This window comes from Dicentrarchus labrax, unplaced genomic scaffold (genome assembly GCF_905237075.1).
Source record: "Dicentrarchus labrax unplaced genomic scaffold, dlabrax2021, whole genome shotgun sequence".
NCBI lineage: Eukaryota > Metazoa > Chordata > Actinopteri > Moronidae > Dicentrarchus > Dicentrarchus labrax.
Window position 1 is genome coordinate 6,886,480 of NW_026136716.1, and position 17,335 is coordinate 6,903,814.

At 41.6% G+C, this 17,335-nt stretch overlaps 1 protein-coding gene across 2 annotated transcripts in view; it reads left to right on the forward strand.

The window, feature by feature from the left end:
- Nucleotides 1-17,335, forward strand: part of LOC127378404 (neuronal membrane glycoprotein M6-b) — a 40,615-nt gene that overhangs the window by 7,428 nt on the left and 15,852 nt on the right. Inside the window, exon 1 of one of the 2 annotated variants that reach the window (XM_051427222.1) lies at nucleotides 6,791-6,974. The exons of the other annotated variant lie outside the window; for it this stretch is intronic. Coding sequence (XP_051283182.1) covers nucleotides 6,905-6,974 — 70 coding nt within the window. The 5' untranslated portion in view covers nucleotides 6,791-6,904. Of the gene's footprint in view, nucleotides 1-6,790; nucleotides 6,975-17,335 lie in introns of those variants that run through there. 2 annotated transcript variants of the gene reach the window in all.

A 17,335-nucleotide genomic window follows, 5' to 3' on the forward strand; every position in this document is an offset into this window, starting at 1 on the left:
TTCGGCTACCTCAAATATTTCTGCAAACCTCAAGACAAAATAAAATTCTTATATGCCAGGCTTGGATGGGAAGCTTGACAGGCCTAGCAGTGTTAAATTGAATGTTCAATTTAAAAGTAACAGTTCAGATAACTGCAGTAAACACACAGCCTGGTGTAGTTCTCCAAGTCTCATCTCACTCTCTACGACCTAGAGCCCTGTGTTAGACAGAGACAGACACAAATAGCTCTCAGCAGACACCAGTGATTTCCCAAGGCTTGGGACAACAGACAGTGTAGGTCATGACGGGGTCAACCTCTAGGATCAGAGCTCCAAGGCTGATAGTCGGTGTCAGTGCTCGACACAAGAGATGCATAATGGTGTTGAGCAGCGTGTCAGGAAGACAGTTAAAAGGTCAATGCGATGCCTGTAGTGAGGCTGCATCACACGGGAGACAAAGGAGAAGACAAAGGAGACAATAACCAGCATCTAAACAACATTAGTGCTCTTTGATGCTGTATCCCTCCTGCACTCTCTGAGCTTTCATCTTACTGAGAATGAATGCATCTTAGTGTGGGTGACAGTCTACAGCCACGCTAGCAGCTCTGTCAGGTTTATTATGTTTAGCATGCAAACATTTGCCAATTTGAGGGAAAGTCAGATCACTGAAGTACATTACAATTCATCTTGTGTGGGACATGAATGTCTGAACCAAATTTAATAGCAATCCATCCAACGGTTGCAGAGAAGTAGAAAACCACAAATGTTAGGCCAGAAAATGGTTAAAAATAATGCTGCGTAGCCTGATGGAGGCTAAATGGGGACTTACTGAAGCACGGTGCATCTTGTTGATGATTGCTCCTGTTCACAGGGAACAACTTACTTACTTATTTAAAACCGCACGTATCTGTTTAACTTTCAGGCAGCAAGAAAGAAAGCTTTAAACACACTGGCTGCATGTCAACAACTGAGCTGAGTCGTAGGAGGAGAAATAATTTACTGATGCTACACTGATACGATTTCTTTCACTCAGTCCATTTTCACGGCTATCTTATAAATTTGGTTTTGGTTTCTGGCTCTTGGCGGATTCAAGCTGTTACGAGACCATATGAGAAGTTTTCTATGAACTGATAGCATCGCTGAAAGATCTGAATCAATGCAGCCTACCGGCAGTGTTACACGTCTCCATGGCAACAGCAGAGCCAGAATCACTCTGAGCTCACTCTGATGTTGACGATGTGACCATGAGAGTCTCAGCTTGTTGTGGAAATCTTTTAAACTGAAGTTTGAAATCAATTTGAAGCCTGTTATGACTGTCCAGAGACTGCAGTGTCCTCCTTTTCTTCCTCCTCCTCCTCCTCTTCTCCTCCACATGTGATAACACGAAGGAGCTGCAACGTCCTCATTACTCTAGGACGACCCCACTTGGGCTCCACTTTCCTGTTTTCTGTCTCTCTGTAATGAGGGAAGACAAGCATTCGACAGGCACTCATGGCTTTCCCTTTAATGGACACCAAGAGTTATGGAGGCAGATAAGAGAGTTGCTCACTGAGCTCTTTCTGAAGCCCAGCATTTGGTTAAAATTGCTCAAGAAATTACATGATTCAGCAAAGTCAGAGGGTGCATGGATCAGCTCTGAACATTTGAAACAACACCACTGATATTTACACACATCCTCACATCAAACGCACTGTTTAAGGTTCAAACTACTGGCTGCGTATGTGGATTTGTCTTTGGTGAACTGTCTCTTTGTCTTCTTTAAACCTCGCTGTATTGTTTCTCGTTTCTCATATAGTCAAATGGCTGAAGGGGATTATATGAATCCCACAAACACACACAGTTGTAAATGCTTTTGATCTGAGGAGCTGCACAAATCACTTTCTCTCTCACAAATCTATCTGTCCATACATTAAATATGAAACAATGCAGATTTGTTTTTATCCACGGATTGCAGTGAGGCTCAGTTGATCCACTGCTTTACTACAGACAGAAATATCTCACCGACTATTGGATGGATTGCCAATCATAACAATTTAAGTAATCCCCTGACTTAATCTAAAGCCATCATCAGGTCACACTTTTATTTGTCCAGAAAAACTAATGAAATCAACCTCAGCTGTGGATTGTGGACAGTGCTGTTCAGCGAATGCTAACATGCAAAACTAAGATGGTAAACAATGTAAACATTATACCTGCTAAGCATCAGTAGCATTGCCATTGTGAGCATTATGAGAGCTTCTAGCATGGTTGCAGACTCTTCAGACCCGATCATACACCCTGTCAAAGCAACACACAGCACACAAGTGTTGTTGCAAATGTATTGCACCCATCTGTGCACTCATGTGGATGTTGGTCTTAAAATTAGGTGTGGTCAAGCATATTGTAGGCCAATGCTATTTTTAGGCAGCAGAAAGCAATCTCACCCCTGACCAACAAAAACCTGGTCTAAAATCAATGGCGCAATATTTTCCTGCTATTTAAAGAATGCATTATCCAGATTGTAAGATTTTCCAACATAGGTGGGTTCCCATTGCTATCAAAAGACACTGCTGTGCTGCATTACATTGCAAGTGACCAGTCTGAGGTCTGTTGGAGGTATGAGTGTATAGGGACAGCTGGCATTAGTCTCCAAATCATCTGACAGGGGATTACAGATGTCTGTTACAGCCTGGAGGGATAAGTGCACAAGCAGCTCCGTTTCCTCACTTCTCCAACTTGCCGAATCCACTGTTTAAATAGCAATATGCCAGGTGCAAGCGCAACTATCCTTTAAAAGGTATGAGAGATGACACTCTGATTAGTTTATTTCATGTTACGCCAAAAACACACCTCAGATTAATTAAGAGACTAAATACAACCTATTTGCTCCTTAATTTGCACCCAGATTATGTGCTGTGTATCAAGCAGAAGTGGAGTTGTACACAACCTAAATGCTCTTAATATTGTTGGGTGGCAGTTGAAGATCTGTTTGGATTTGCTTTCTCTCTTTCTTCTTAAAGGAGAAAAGTGATAGAGGAGGAAAGATACATGAGACAAGTCAAGGAGGAGCTGGGATGCACATAAATTAGACCGATAGATTTGAGGGTTTTTATATAAAAGTGCAGAATGTTGGTATAGTGCAGTTGTGTCTTTTGTCCTGAACTCTGTGCGGTGACAATGCTGCACAACATCTCCCAGAGATAATTTGTTAGTCAAACAGTCAGGCAGACCACTGTGATATCTTTTCATATGCATATAATGTCAGCTGTGATGTGCCGGTAACTGAATCCTGGATTGAGAAATCCTACTTTGAAAAAGAGAGATGTTTTGTTATATTTTTCGAGTAGCAACTATGAGATTTCCAACTTTCTGCCGTCTCTGGAACGCAACATTAGTTGGAGATTTGGGCCCGAGTCCAAGCACAGCATATGTGTGTGTGTGTAACAGGGTGAGGGTGCCAGCGAGCACTGTATCTCATCTTCTGGACAAGTCTTTAATCTGTGTGACCCAGCAAGGGATTATGGGGGTTCTGGGAGAAAAATGGGACTTGAAACTCACCCTTCAAGCCTAATAACTGACAGTTTACAGTGTGTGTGTGTGTGTGTGTGTGTGTGTGTGTGTGTGTGTGTGTGTGTGTGTGTGTGTGTGTGTGTGTGTGTGTGATTTAGTCAGACTACAAAGGAAGGATTTTTCTTCCTGCGCATCGTATTGACTGTAAGAAAGGCATTATGTCATTTACACCTGCATTATTCTTCTTTATCCATGAGGAAAGAATCTCTTTGTATGGGCTTCTATTAAAGCAGCACCACAAACCACTATAGGACTATAATGGAAATATACAGGACTATTGAATTAGTCATTAATTCACATTAAAAGGCAACTGAAAAGAAAATCATCCTCTGTATTAAATTGTGTTTAAGGAATCAATGTAAATTGAATTGGTAATATCTTTTACCACATTGTTTATGATTTCCTGTCTGTCTTTCTACATGTGTTGTCTGAATCTTAATATGAAACAGGAACTTGTTTGTTTTAAAAGTGAGTTATGCAACCAGATAACATCACTGGTGTTGCAATAGAAGTTATACACATAAACACATATTCACATTTATAGATAAACATAATCTGCCTTGCTAGATAGGTAAAAGATTTGGTAATCAGGGACTAATGGGCGCTTATGACTAAAACTGGGCACTAAAATTGCATTTATGGCTAAAATGCCTAAAATATTGTACTGTCTCAGCTTCCTAACTTCTTTATGTGCAAACTCCTGTTTTCCTTTGATTTTGTGTTAAAATGAGACACTAATGAGGTCTCATCTTCCAGGATTCATGAGTTGAAAAGTGTTGAATAAGGCTTAATTTAGGTCATTATTTAAATGTACAATATGTCTTTTTTCTCCACAAGGGTGTAACAACAATAAAGACAAAAGACAAAGTTTGATGACGTCATTAAGTAGTGGTGGATAATGGGACTTGCAAGAGATTCTCCAATTATCCGCAGAGGTCTCCTCCTCTCCCAAATTAACCCAGTGATTAACTGGTAAAAACATTGAATGAAGCAGTTTAACCTTAAAAATCATTGTTTCTCAAAAGGACGTCCTGGAGAGGACGTTAGCTCAGCTTGTTTCTCTGATAACTTAAGATCCAGACGTCGGTGGATGGTAAAAATGTGGCTTAAAACTGGATTAAAAGTAAATTTATAACAGCGTCTGGCAGACTACCACAATGCTGACGCATGCACAAAGGGGATATGACCCCACTGACAGGCGACCTGTGAAACGCATGAGTAAAATGACAGATTTCTCTGAGTTTGAACATTGTTGGAAATATTTGGGATAATGTAAGAACACAACTCAACTACATATAGAACACAGGTCTAGTGTTTATAGATGTTTTCATGCTGAAATGTTTTATAGCTTTATAGACCTATAAGTCTTAAAGTCTGATAAACTGATATCATAATCCTGAACACTAGAAATTAAGTTTTTCTACTATAACTTTACATTTTAGTGGACCAGACAATAAATCAAGAAAAAACTGGCAGATTAACCGACAGTTAAGGTGATCATTAGTTACAACCCAAATGCTAATGATAACATTATAAAACATTATTTTTTTATGTGGTAGCAGCTAACAGTAACCTTCTGGCTCTGCTTTAAACCTGGTCATTCATTTATGCAGTGGATCAGGTTTCCCGGTGGCTCAATATCAGAGAGCCATTCAAATGTCAAAAGTCAGTGTGATGGGTGACCCTCCTTGATTCTCCAGCATATGGTGCAGAGTGGGTGTTAATTTCAGCCCTCGGGGTAAGTGGATCCAGTAAATGTCATATATGTCACACTGGTGTCTGGCGTTTTTGTTGGAGGAAAACATCAGGCACTGGTGGGGGCACCTCTGTCTGCAGTGTGTGTGTGAATGGGGGGGGGGTTCCAGGACTTTGTGTGGGCTGAGCTTTGTCTGAAACGGGGCCACGTGGGCCCGAATTAAAACCTTATTTAAGAGGATTCAGGACAGATGGCGTCCCATTGTTTCAGGATGTGTTTATTATTAGAAAATGGGGTGAATGATGGAAACAGCACCCCCCCTCCGCCCCTCCCCACCCTCTTCTTCTCTGAATAAACACACCACACCCACCTTTTATTTGACCAATTTCTCAAGGATTCACCTTGCCTTGTTTCTAACTGGATTGTGAGATGTTGCACTCAGCCAATCAGCATCCTCGGAGGCAAACAAAGGGACCCCTTTTTAATAAAGCCAGGCACATGGCTGTTAAATTAAGGCGCTCTGATTGGTCAAAGGTGATCCAATCAACGCTCATATCAATTAAAGTGAAGCTGTTTTTCCACAAAAGGAAACCAAGGAAAGCACATTGAAGTAGCTACATGTGTAACAACAACACACACAACTGAGCATCCTCCTCTGTGTGTGTGTTTGCCTTCTTTATTCCAATGGGAATAATATTTTGACAGCGTTGGATATGAGCGTCGGATCTTGCTCACTGGCTTGTTGAGACTTAAGCATCATTATACACGACCACATTCGTCCTCTGAGTGCTGATTGGATGAAAATATCTGTATCAAATGAACAAATGGCAGATGTTGATTTATTTCACTCTCAGATTTAAATGTGCACATTTTCTTTGCCATTTTGAGGTGAGAGAGGAACCTCGAACCCACAATCAGTCCTTCCTCTCTCAGACTTCTTATCATACACACTTGCTCTCTTATAGCACACCAGATCTTCTAATTTTGTTCTTATTTCCAACCCTCCTCTCTTCCTCTCTTGACTTTCAACTCACCAGATGGAGAGGGGGCGGTGAGTGTGTGGTTGTGTGTGTGTGTGTGTGTGTGTGTGTGTGTGTGTGTGTGTGTGTGTTCATGCATGCATGGTTACCCATGAGTTTGCATATTTACATCTCCTGCACATTTTGTCTTTATATCGTCCTCTGCTTCACTGAGGCAAAGAATACAAATAAAATCTCCTGCAGACCAGGGACAGAGGAAACCACTGATGCAACAAAGTGACACTTAGTGAGGAAAAAAAGTGAATGAAGTATGAATAGACCCTCATAAATACGACCATGTATCATCAGGAGAGATATTTAAGAAGTATATTACAGCATGAGCTTCATTTTCTCCACAGTCAGGAGTGGGTTTAGGGGGCAAAAGGCGTTTTCTTGCGTCATTTGGGGCGAAATAAATCCAATCTGACAGCGCCTTTGCATCTTGAAACTGGATTGTTGAATATACATAGAGAGACAGTGCTAAGCTTTAACAGAGAGGGGGAGAGGGGAGAGGGAGGGTGTGTACGAGGCTAGAGAGAGAGAGAGAGAGAGAGAGAGAGAGCGAGCGAGCGAGCGAGCATCAAGTCACCAGGATAGGCTCCACCATCCACACAGACTGTAAGGTACAAGTGCCACAAGGAGACTATATTCCGCTAAAATAATGGATGGGACAAAGCCGGCCATGGAGTCCAACGCGGAGGAGACTCAAGACGAAGGACAGGAGAGCAAAGGTACGCTCAATCAGCCGCTGACATTTGCGCGTTTTTATGCATTTTATTTGCTTTGTAGACGTTCGCGTCTGCGCCAGCCTGAGCGGTTTAACCTACTTGCAATGGCTTCTCGACACAATAGCGGTGTTTTCTCCCCCCCCCTCCTCCTCCTCTCACCTATTTGAGGGCGATTTGGGGGAAAAAAGTACAATAATAATAGATCTCTCTGCTGCAGCTGATTGAGATTATTCCCACCAATCCCGAGCGCAGTTCGACGTTTTTCTGTTATTTTGCGCCTTCAGAGGGGATTTGGAGGCTGATGGAGGAGGATGAGAGGGTGGGCGGGTTGATGGGCTTGAGGAACGTGCACGGTCTGGGTTTTATGGTGCATACATTAATGCCAATTTGCTTTTGCATTGCTGCGCCGTCACGAGCTTATCTCTGTCTAATGAGCGGCTGATAAAGAGGCGATGGAGGCTGCGTGCGCGCGGTGCACGGCGGCATTGTTCAGGTTCAGGTGTGGAGCAGCCGCTTCACGATCCAACCGCCGCAGCCGCTTCTATCATTGACCGGCGACCCCCCCCCCTCTTTCCTCCAGAGATTCGGTGTCTGATCTGACAGGAGCGTGATTAGTCGACGGCGCTGCAACATATGAAGCCAGTGTTCTGTATGGATGCAGCAGTCGGGTCCATCGGTGGAGGAAGAGGGTTGCGAAAGAGACGATCAGCCGTGCACTTGGCGCAAATGGATGTTTGTGTCCGCGCAGACATGATAAAGGAGCCTCTGTGGGGCGGGGGGGGGCACACATTCAAGTCTGGCTTCATGAAAGATGTGAAATAGTAATGTGACACTGCAATAAGCATCCTTTAAATCCCACATCAGCACTTGACATATGCGGTTTAAACCCAGTGTCAGTGTCAGTTTGCATGCAGAAGGAAATAAGAAGCAAAATAGTGTTTTATGTGCAAACCAAACACCAGCCTTGAATTAGTCGATTTTGTCCGACCAAACTGTTGATGTGTCTCTACTGATGTGTGTGTAGGAACAGTGTAGGCGTGCCTCTGTGCATCGACGCCCATACACAGTGGATGTGACTGATTTGTTTTCATGGTGGCAGGGTAGTAAAATCCTGCAGGTGGAGACAGCAGTGTTGCTTGTGAAGGAACTCTGACAACAGGCCATCTTGTCTATATACCTACTTGAATATTAAGGCACAGGTTACCTGTCTGATAAACAAAATTAAAGAGCTTTTTATTTACAAATCCACAGCAGTGTTGCAGCTCAACTGGCATGATGCCTTTTTGCCCTGTTGGCTGTTAGAGAGGAGGATAGTTGATACAAGCAGAGTGCAGAGCCTGGAGGGGGTTTACTCACCTCACAGCAACATCCAGTGTTTCCTGAGCTCCTTCCTCTGCAGTTTTCATTCAGTTTCATGTGTGCAAATGAAGGGTTTGTGTTTGAAAGGATGACGAAAAAGCTCATATAATAAGCATATACAAAATTGAATGAGTTGTAAAATGTAACTTTTTTGGAAGCAATTATAAAAATTGTGTTTCAGTGTCACAACATGGCAGGAAATGTTACTATTTTATGTAATGAAATTGTTATTTTTTAGCTTTTCTGGAGATGATATTTTTTGTCTGATTTTGTGACTTCAAAATCTCAGCGCCAACACACTTTCTTGCAGCACTTCTCAGACCCTGCCACGGTAATATTGCTGGGTCACAGTTTGTGTATGACGTAAGGTGCAGAGAGGAGTGGGGTGTCCCTCAGCAGTGATGTTTTAAAAAGACATTACATCACCCTCTCCCGAGGCATGCTGCTATGCACAGGCCGGTGTCCAATGAGAGCCTTTACCATGCAACTTCAATTAACAGAGTGGGCGAGTCTGTTTGAAGACCCTGAGGATAGTTGAGCAGGAGGGTGGCCATATTTGTAGTCAGCAATTAACCCTCTGAATTCCTTAATCACCATTTTATGTTGAAGCAGTGAAATTATCACGGTGCGTTCACCCAGTTCCAGCCTCTGCAGCCTGCACTCTTCTGCTCCAGGTGTGATGTTGCACAACCGAATCCTCCCACACCAGCTTACTAAAATAGACTGGATTGGAGGATGGCCTATTTGTTGTTGTAATCATTTGTGTGTGCCTTTGACATCTGGAATGTGACCATAAGCTTATAGCATCCGTTAAGAAGCTGAAGATTTACAGTGGGGGCAATAAGCAAGAGCTGTCATGTAAGGAGCTTGTGTTAGCGTGTGCCAGGGCCGCCTCTTCTGCTCCATGACTACACGTTTCTGATTCAGAAAGCAGCTGTAGGACATTTTGGAATAAATACTTACAGAAATTTAACTCCCAGATGCCCAATGTGACAATTAAATGCTTTGTAAAGAGATGCCGCTACCATTTTTTCCTTCCCGGTATGAATTACAATTCCTGAACGTTGAAGTCAGAACCTGACTGGTACTGATCTGATACATGTGTTAAAATGCCTCAGGTTAAACCCTTTGTCAGAGTCGTGTACTTGCAGATACCGAATTTTAGGCTGTATCGGAGGGATTTCCGATACTGGTATCGGTATTGGAAGCACTCATCTGAACCTTTTATAAGTCCAAGTCAAAAACCAAGTCAAGCCAGATGTGTTTGTTTCATATCTAATAAAACATAACCTAGTTATATAAGCTATAGATGCTAATTCATATGCTATAGATTGTCTTTTAGAGCCAGACTGATATATGGTCCATCCGCATATATGGACTATTATTAGTAAATGGCCAAAATCTGTAGCTATATGTGGAGGCCAATAAGTAACTTGCAGAAATTGCAGTAGAACTATCTCACTCAATATCATCACAATTCTTAAATAACCAAGTTTAAGGCATCTTTAGGGTCTTATAGGTTCATGTAAAAGACAAAAACTGACCGTATATCAGATTTTGTATCAGTCAGGTAATATTGTATTTGTCCTGCATCAAAAGAATAGTTTGGTACTTTGAGAAATATGTTTCTTTTTAGCTTCTTGCTGAGACTTATAGGAGTGTTGTTCAATATGATGCTTAGCTCAGCGTAAAGACTGGGATACAGCAAACTATCTTGTTATATCTCATTATTTAAGCGACAATTATCAGCTAAATCATTTGTCTAAAAGGTATTAAATACTGTAAAGACTAAGCCCTTCACATTATGCATCAGGTGCTGCGTTCACAGTCCTGCTGTAAAGAGCATGTTGATTAGCTGTGACTACATTAGCTACCTTAATTATGGTAAACAGCCCATCTTCTTGATTGCACCACTATTGTGTCTCTTTGCAGCCTCGCTGCATGACACTGAGCTGAGAGTAATTACAAACTGGAAAATGAACACAGAACACAGGCAGGGTTTATAATCCCAATCCGTGGTGGTGTTTGTGGGTATGGATTGATCTTTTTGCTTCATTGCGTCCCATAATCTCTAATCTGTATGTCTGTAGAGGTGCACTGTGCTCAGCGCTCGGCTAACGAGACATAAACTACGCTCTCTGAGGTACAATTATATCTGATTTCATTAGTATGAAAGTTTGATTATAAAGCAAGCGCCTCCCTTGTGACATTTTTTTATTTTTTACCTTTAATGTGGCTCCCTAAAGCGGCTTTAAGGGTTTCAAAGTGGCCCTGAGTGCATTTCAAGTTCCTCTCACTATGTCTGTCTGTCCTCCCCTTGGTCATAAATGATTGGCCTGTTCACACACTCCTTTCTTCCCTGTGTGTGTGTGTGTGTGTGTGTGTGTGTGTGTGTGTGTGTGTGTGTGTGTGTGTGTGTGTGCCCACTCTTACATAACGCAGCGCTGGCTTGCCGCCTTTGGTTATGATGTTCAGATTAGAACCGTAAGAGATTACATCATCGTCTAGAGGGGTGCAGGTTTTGTTGAATTTTCTGCTTGGAAGGGCAGAGCTCGCTGCAGCCTCTGAAGCACAAAGAGAGCTCCTCTTAATCTGTCTTTCAAGTACTTTTTTCCAGTAAAATCTGTGATGTTTGACCTGAGCAGAGCAGGATTCAGTGCTAGAGAGTTAATGCGAGATGTTTTCAGGTGAAACGCTGACAGATTCAAAGGAGTTGGAGCAGAAAATCAAGTAAAGGTGATCAATGTTTTAATGTTGTTTTGGGAAATACGCTTCCTTTCTATCTTGCCAGGAATTAGATGAGAAGATCAGTTGCCAGGCAACTAGCAGAAACTCCAGGAAGTTACTGGTCCGGGCTAAGAAATAACAAATTTTTGTTATTACACCTCAGTTTTTGCACAAATTAAACTGAGGTGATGTAAAGCTTTAGGTGTGCTCATAAGTGGTTTTTGTTACCTTTGGACAGAGCCAGGCTAGCTGTTTACCCCTGTTTCCAGTCTTTATGCTAAGCTAAGCTAACCAACTGCTGGCTTCATATTTAACGTACACATGAGAGTGGTATTAATCTTCTGATCTAACTCTCAGAAAGAAAGCAAATATATTGCATTACATGATCAAATTGAATGTGAATCAAATACCTACTACCTCCCATATGACTCTAAAACAGCATCAACCCATGTTGCATTGCATTGTATCACATTTATATTGTTAGATTGAGAGGACTGTTCAGAGAGGTCACCGCTAAACATAATAACCATAACCACATAACCTAACGTAGTTATTCATTTATATATATATATATATATATCCCTCATGAGATTATTTTGTCCAGTGCCCAACCTTCAAAGCTGAGGAGTCACAAGATGCTTATTGTATAAGAAATCAAATAAAACTGATATGATAACAGAATGATACAACTGTTTCTAGTTTTTCCTGCTTTTTATGAAATACTTGATAGTTTTACCACTTTAGGTCCCTGAATGTTTGAACTGCTCTGACTGTTGCAAGCAGGTAATGATTTTTTATAATCACAAGCCATAAAAGCACTAAATCAATTTATGAAAAATGCCAAAAGAAAAGCTCCTCAAATGTGAAGTCTTCTATGATAGTAAATTGAAATGATTTGGGTTTCTGACAAAAACAAACAAACTGAAGATGTCACCTTGGACTTTGACGGCCATTTTTCACTTTTTCAGAAGATTTTATGGAACAAACACCATCAAATTGGCTGATTAGGAAAAAAATCTTTAACTGCAGGCTGACCCAAACCTCCAAAGAGTGACAATGATGTCACAAGCGGAGGAAACCCGGGTGGATTTCTGATACTGCCCGGAGAATACAAATTTCAGCAACAGTCCGGGTTGAGACCTTGAATCTAAAGGCCAGCCCCTGTTTGATGATCAGGCAACAGGAGAGGAGCTGGAGCGTTCTCCCTGCTGGTGCTGACATTTAGTTTGTGTTGCTGATAAATATTGGACAGGTTCCCCTCCCTGCCTTCTTGACGTTACAGTAGATCGAGCATAACTTGTTTTATGTCACACAAAACATTTGAATCCTTTATGGATCACTGTTGCTGTACTGTAAATATTAGAAGGTGGCCGCTGGTGACTTCTGCTCCTTTCTTGAATGGACTTGTTTGCCCGTGCTCAGTGTTATTATGCCCTGTAATCCACTTTAAGGCCAAAGCAAATCATTGCTGCCTCACACACAAATCCTAAGAAGCTTCTTCTCCACACTCTTTAAGAAGTGAGAGTCACTCATTATCCAACTCTTGTGTGTGTGTGTGTGTGTGTGTGTGTGTGTGTGTGTGTGTGTGTGTGTGTGTGTGTGTGTGTGTGTGTGTAATAACTTCAGGGCAGAAAACGGATACAAATCAAAAGTTGGCCTACATACATTTATCTAATGTATCTTTGCTAATGGCAAAATTGCGTAACATCCAAATACTCCATGCAAGTACAAAAAAATATATGTTTGGTTAATGCTGATGAGCACAGGAGGTGAGTTGATTCATAATAAAAGTAGATATATTGATACAAATTATCTTTTGTGGCTTTTAAAAGAACCAGTGTGTAAGATTTAGTAGCATCTAGCGGTGAAGGTTCAGATTGCAACCAACTGAACACTGCTCGCGTCTGTATTTGGACTACATTTTGACTGAAGGCGATCTGTAGATATAAACCGGTCCTTCTAAAGTAACAAAAACATAACTAGTCCTGTATTCACGAAAATATACCTTTGAATATTATATGCCATTTCTGTCAATAGGGCCTCCTAAATGTAACACACTGGACCTTTAAAATGTTTTTTAAAGTATTTAAAGTATCAGGCACCAAATTGTTTAGCTGGTCACTATTTGCCAAACACAAATGAAAGATTAGAACTTGCATGACAATCCAGGACCAATACATTTTGACTACCAGTAGGGAAGCTGACTGTAATCATAGCTGATTTGGACATTTTCTCTCACAGACACCCACATGCACTCTAAAGCGTAGACTTTCTGTTATTGGCAGCCATCTCCTACTTGACTTTACACATAACCACCTCTCACCGAAACAGTTTCATCTCTTTGTGGCGGTTTTTCAATGACAATATCGAGAAACAAAAAGAGGCTCCCACACACTACGCTGATGCTCCCAAAAAAGGATTTATTAACTAAAATGTTGAGTGAAACAAAACAACAAATTGGAGCCATAATGGAACCACAGAGTCCAGACTTGGTGCTCAATTCCGAAGAGAGCTCTTTCAAATTCTGAGGAAGATGTAAGAAGATCAAATAATTCTGACTCACAGGTCTTTTTCTGGCTGTTGCAGTCACATCTTTAGTCCCAGACAAACAAGAAAAACCAGAGGGAACATATTTGGAAGCATGGTCTGCATCTAACAGCATGACACTTCATCTGTGGGTCAGATCTGATGAGTTTTGCTGTGCTTTCAGTTTGCATGATGCGAGGAATCCAAACCAAAAGGAATTCTTATTTCTCGCTTAAATCTAGTGAAACACACTCCTTTTTAAACATTGATTACACTCATGATTCTGTCCTTGCGTGCTCTGAAAACCTCTCTTGAACGTATTAAAATCTACCCCTGCAGATCTCAGGCTTTTTGATTGAATAGCTGCAGATAAAAAGCCACAATCCACCTTTTTGTTTCCCTCCCTTCCCTCTTCTCCATCTTCTCTTTTCTCCTCTCTGTCTCAGCCTTTGCTTGTGCTTATCTCTCCCACTCACACTCATGCACACACACCCTTCGCCTATTCTCCTCTCGCCCCGGAGGTGTGTGAGGTTGTGGGAGCATGTGAAAGCCGTCACACAGGGAGAGGCTCATGTGTTCCTCATTTGAAGCCATTTGCCGAAAGCATGCTGTCAGCCTCCATCTGGATATATGAGTGTGTGTGTCAGGGTCGGCGTGTGTGTGCTTGTATTTGTTTACGTGTCAATGACCAGGAGTGGTTTAGGGGAATGTCTGTGTCGGTGCTTTGCTTGCAACTGATGGAAAAGCTCTATTTTTGCAGTGGGCAAAACCGCGTGGTACGCGTTCATATTGTTCATATTCAGCCCTCTCAGTCCGCACACTGTGGTCACACTTATATTTAAATGTGCTTTCTCTGCTTGCATGTTCAACAAAACAAACAATATTTAGTACGGATGTGTCTTGTTGCTATTTCTTTTCTGCACGAATGCTGCAGTCGGGGAAAATTCCTTAAAAATAGCTTTTATTTTTATTTCTTAACTTAAAAAGCAACTGCCTTTTTTTTCCACAGAGAAGTTGTCCACTTCAAAAACAGTGTGTGTGGCTGTATGAGCTGAAGGTGAAATTAGAAGAATTTCCGCAAAAAAAAGAAAGACTGAAACATTTACTCAAATGGTTGACAAAGTTGATCAGACACTGAAGTCAATAAACGGGCTACCTTCAGCTAACATTAGCCAAAATATCTTGCAGACATAACCATAATCAGCCATAATATGGTCAAAAAAAGTTCACACCCCACGTTTTTGTCAACCATTAACAATGATAGATGAAGGAACTTCCCCTGGTGGCCACCTGCAGAAGCTCCATGTCCCACCAGTGGGACTTGCCCCATAGTTTGAGAACCACTGTAATAGACTAAGTAAGGCAGGAAAATCCCTGAGTGTAGTGAATGAGTAAGAGGGTGTTGTATTGCGTGTATGAATTCAACTTTTCTTGTCTAAGAGGATGAATGTGTTAATTCTTCTCTTAAAAGTTACATACAGTTTCTAGGACTGGAAGCTGGTATCACAATACAGGGGTTACGATACAATATAGTGACATATTGTCTGTCATAGTATGAAGAATAAACCCCCATATGCATAAAACCAGAACAGTGGGTTCTGCATGTGTATTTGTGTGTCCCTGTAACACCCAACATCATAGCCCTCAGTTTACAACACAAGCTATCTAGGTGGTGGGGTTTTAAACAAAAATATATTGTTGATATTTTCTTACACCCCTAAAAGTTTCACTTAAATGTTATGAATGAACCAAAGTGCCTCAACAATCATTCGTTCTAGCTTCTCTGATGTGAGGATTATCTGCTTTCCTCTTTTGCCTTGGACTGCGAGAACTTGTTACAGGCATTTTTTTTACTATTATCAGATGTTTTACATACAGCTAGTAGCTAGTCCTAGTCCTCATCATCATCATTATATCATCTTTGTTCTTCGCAGCCAAACAACAAATGAAGACCCAAAACCTGCTCCCTTCTTATCAACTGTTTGCATGTGCAGGCACCTTTGAGCTTTGTCATTATTTTGAAAAAAAGAAGGGAAAAAAAGTAAAAAATAATAATCTTGCTGGCCGGATTATATAATATTTTTGACATCATGTTGCGGACCGGAGGGAGGGGGATGGAGGCCCGGAAATGGCCCCTGGGCCATCAGTTTGGGATAATTGGCCTAAGAAATTGAGAAAGAAATGTAAAGATTAATTATTGGTAAAAAAATAATCATGCAGTCCCAAAAAGAAGCAACAGATTACAAGAATTTGGAAACAAATGCACAAGCTACCACCAAACAGTCATCTGAATGTGCCACCATCCAACACTGCATCTATGTTTGAACCCCAGTCTTCAGTGGGTATATGAATAGCAGCAAGTGGCAGGTTGTCACAGCAGGCCTTGTTCCTGACTGATGCCAACCTCCTCTGGCCTTCCTCCATCACCCACTGATGCCCAATCTGCTCCTCTCATGCATAGCCCATAAAACGCCCGATGCCGATTAGTACTTGCCATCATTAGCCATGGCTGACATCGATAAATGACTGGGCCTGTGTGATGAGTAGGTCATTCTGCGTCTCGGTTTCAGGCCAGGGTCTGATTCGGTCCTCAGCTGTCGAATGGATGCTTGTCAACTTGTCAACTCACTATTTCCTTAATATTTAATGAATAATAAAAAAACTATCTGAAGTCAGCCATAACTGGAAGTGTATCTGTGTTACAGTAAATGTGTTGCAGTAACTCATATTTGAGTGCATGCTCAGTTGGGCCCTTATGCCAACCACACACACACACACACACACACACACACAGAGAGAGAGAGAGAGAGAGAGAGAGCCCCTGAGGCTACTGGAAAGTGAATCTCCATAATCACATCAGGGGGAGGAGGGTGGAGTGGAGGCAAAGGGGCCAACGGAGGGCCACCGACTTCTTTGAAGGGAAAGCGACACTTAGCCAAGTTGGTTGCGCAACTGCTGAGCCATTCAGTTGGATGGCACGGCACTTCTGGCCAGAGGGGCCATTTTACATTTTGGTGGAACAAGACCCAAACTAATAGCGTTCGCTCCGCTGAGCTGGCAGACGGCAGCCCGGGACAGGTGATCCTGCTTCCGTACAGCAAAAGATTAAAGACAAGAGAGAGGGGGGGGGCTGTTCAGAGAGTTTTCATACTGTGTAGGCGATCAGTGGACTATCTGCCATCTCTGTTTAGGTCTACTCACTGCATCCTACAACCAGCTACTTTTAAATAAACCACTGACTCTTCATTTTATTTGCCTCATTATACAAAATAGCCCTAAAGCATGCAAATACAGCTTTCCTTCATCATATTGTGTCACTCCAAATGATGAGATTGCATGAAGATGAACCAGGAATCCTAAACTTTCTTAACAACTGCAGCTCCTCATTTATATGGACACTAATTTCCACCAAAGAACGATAATGAAGAAAATGAATAAAAATGCTCATAGTCTCATAATTTTGATTTAGTATCAATCAGAGAAGAGTCGAACAGTCTAACTGGCCCAGTATGTCAGTAATACAGCAACATCTAACACTCTAGAATTAACATTTGTCACCATAGTTTTGACTTAGTATCTCAAAATATTGGCATATTGTCTTTCCTTTTTTGTGTGTGAGAAAGTCTTCTCAGTTTGGTGATCCCTCTGTGTTTTGAGGCTCTGTTTGTTTAGATTTTTCCCACATGGGTCTGTTCTTGCCTCAAGTCACCACATAAAAACATTGAAAGAAACTACAAAAAAAAGAAGAAGAA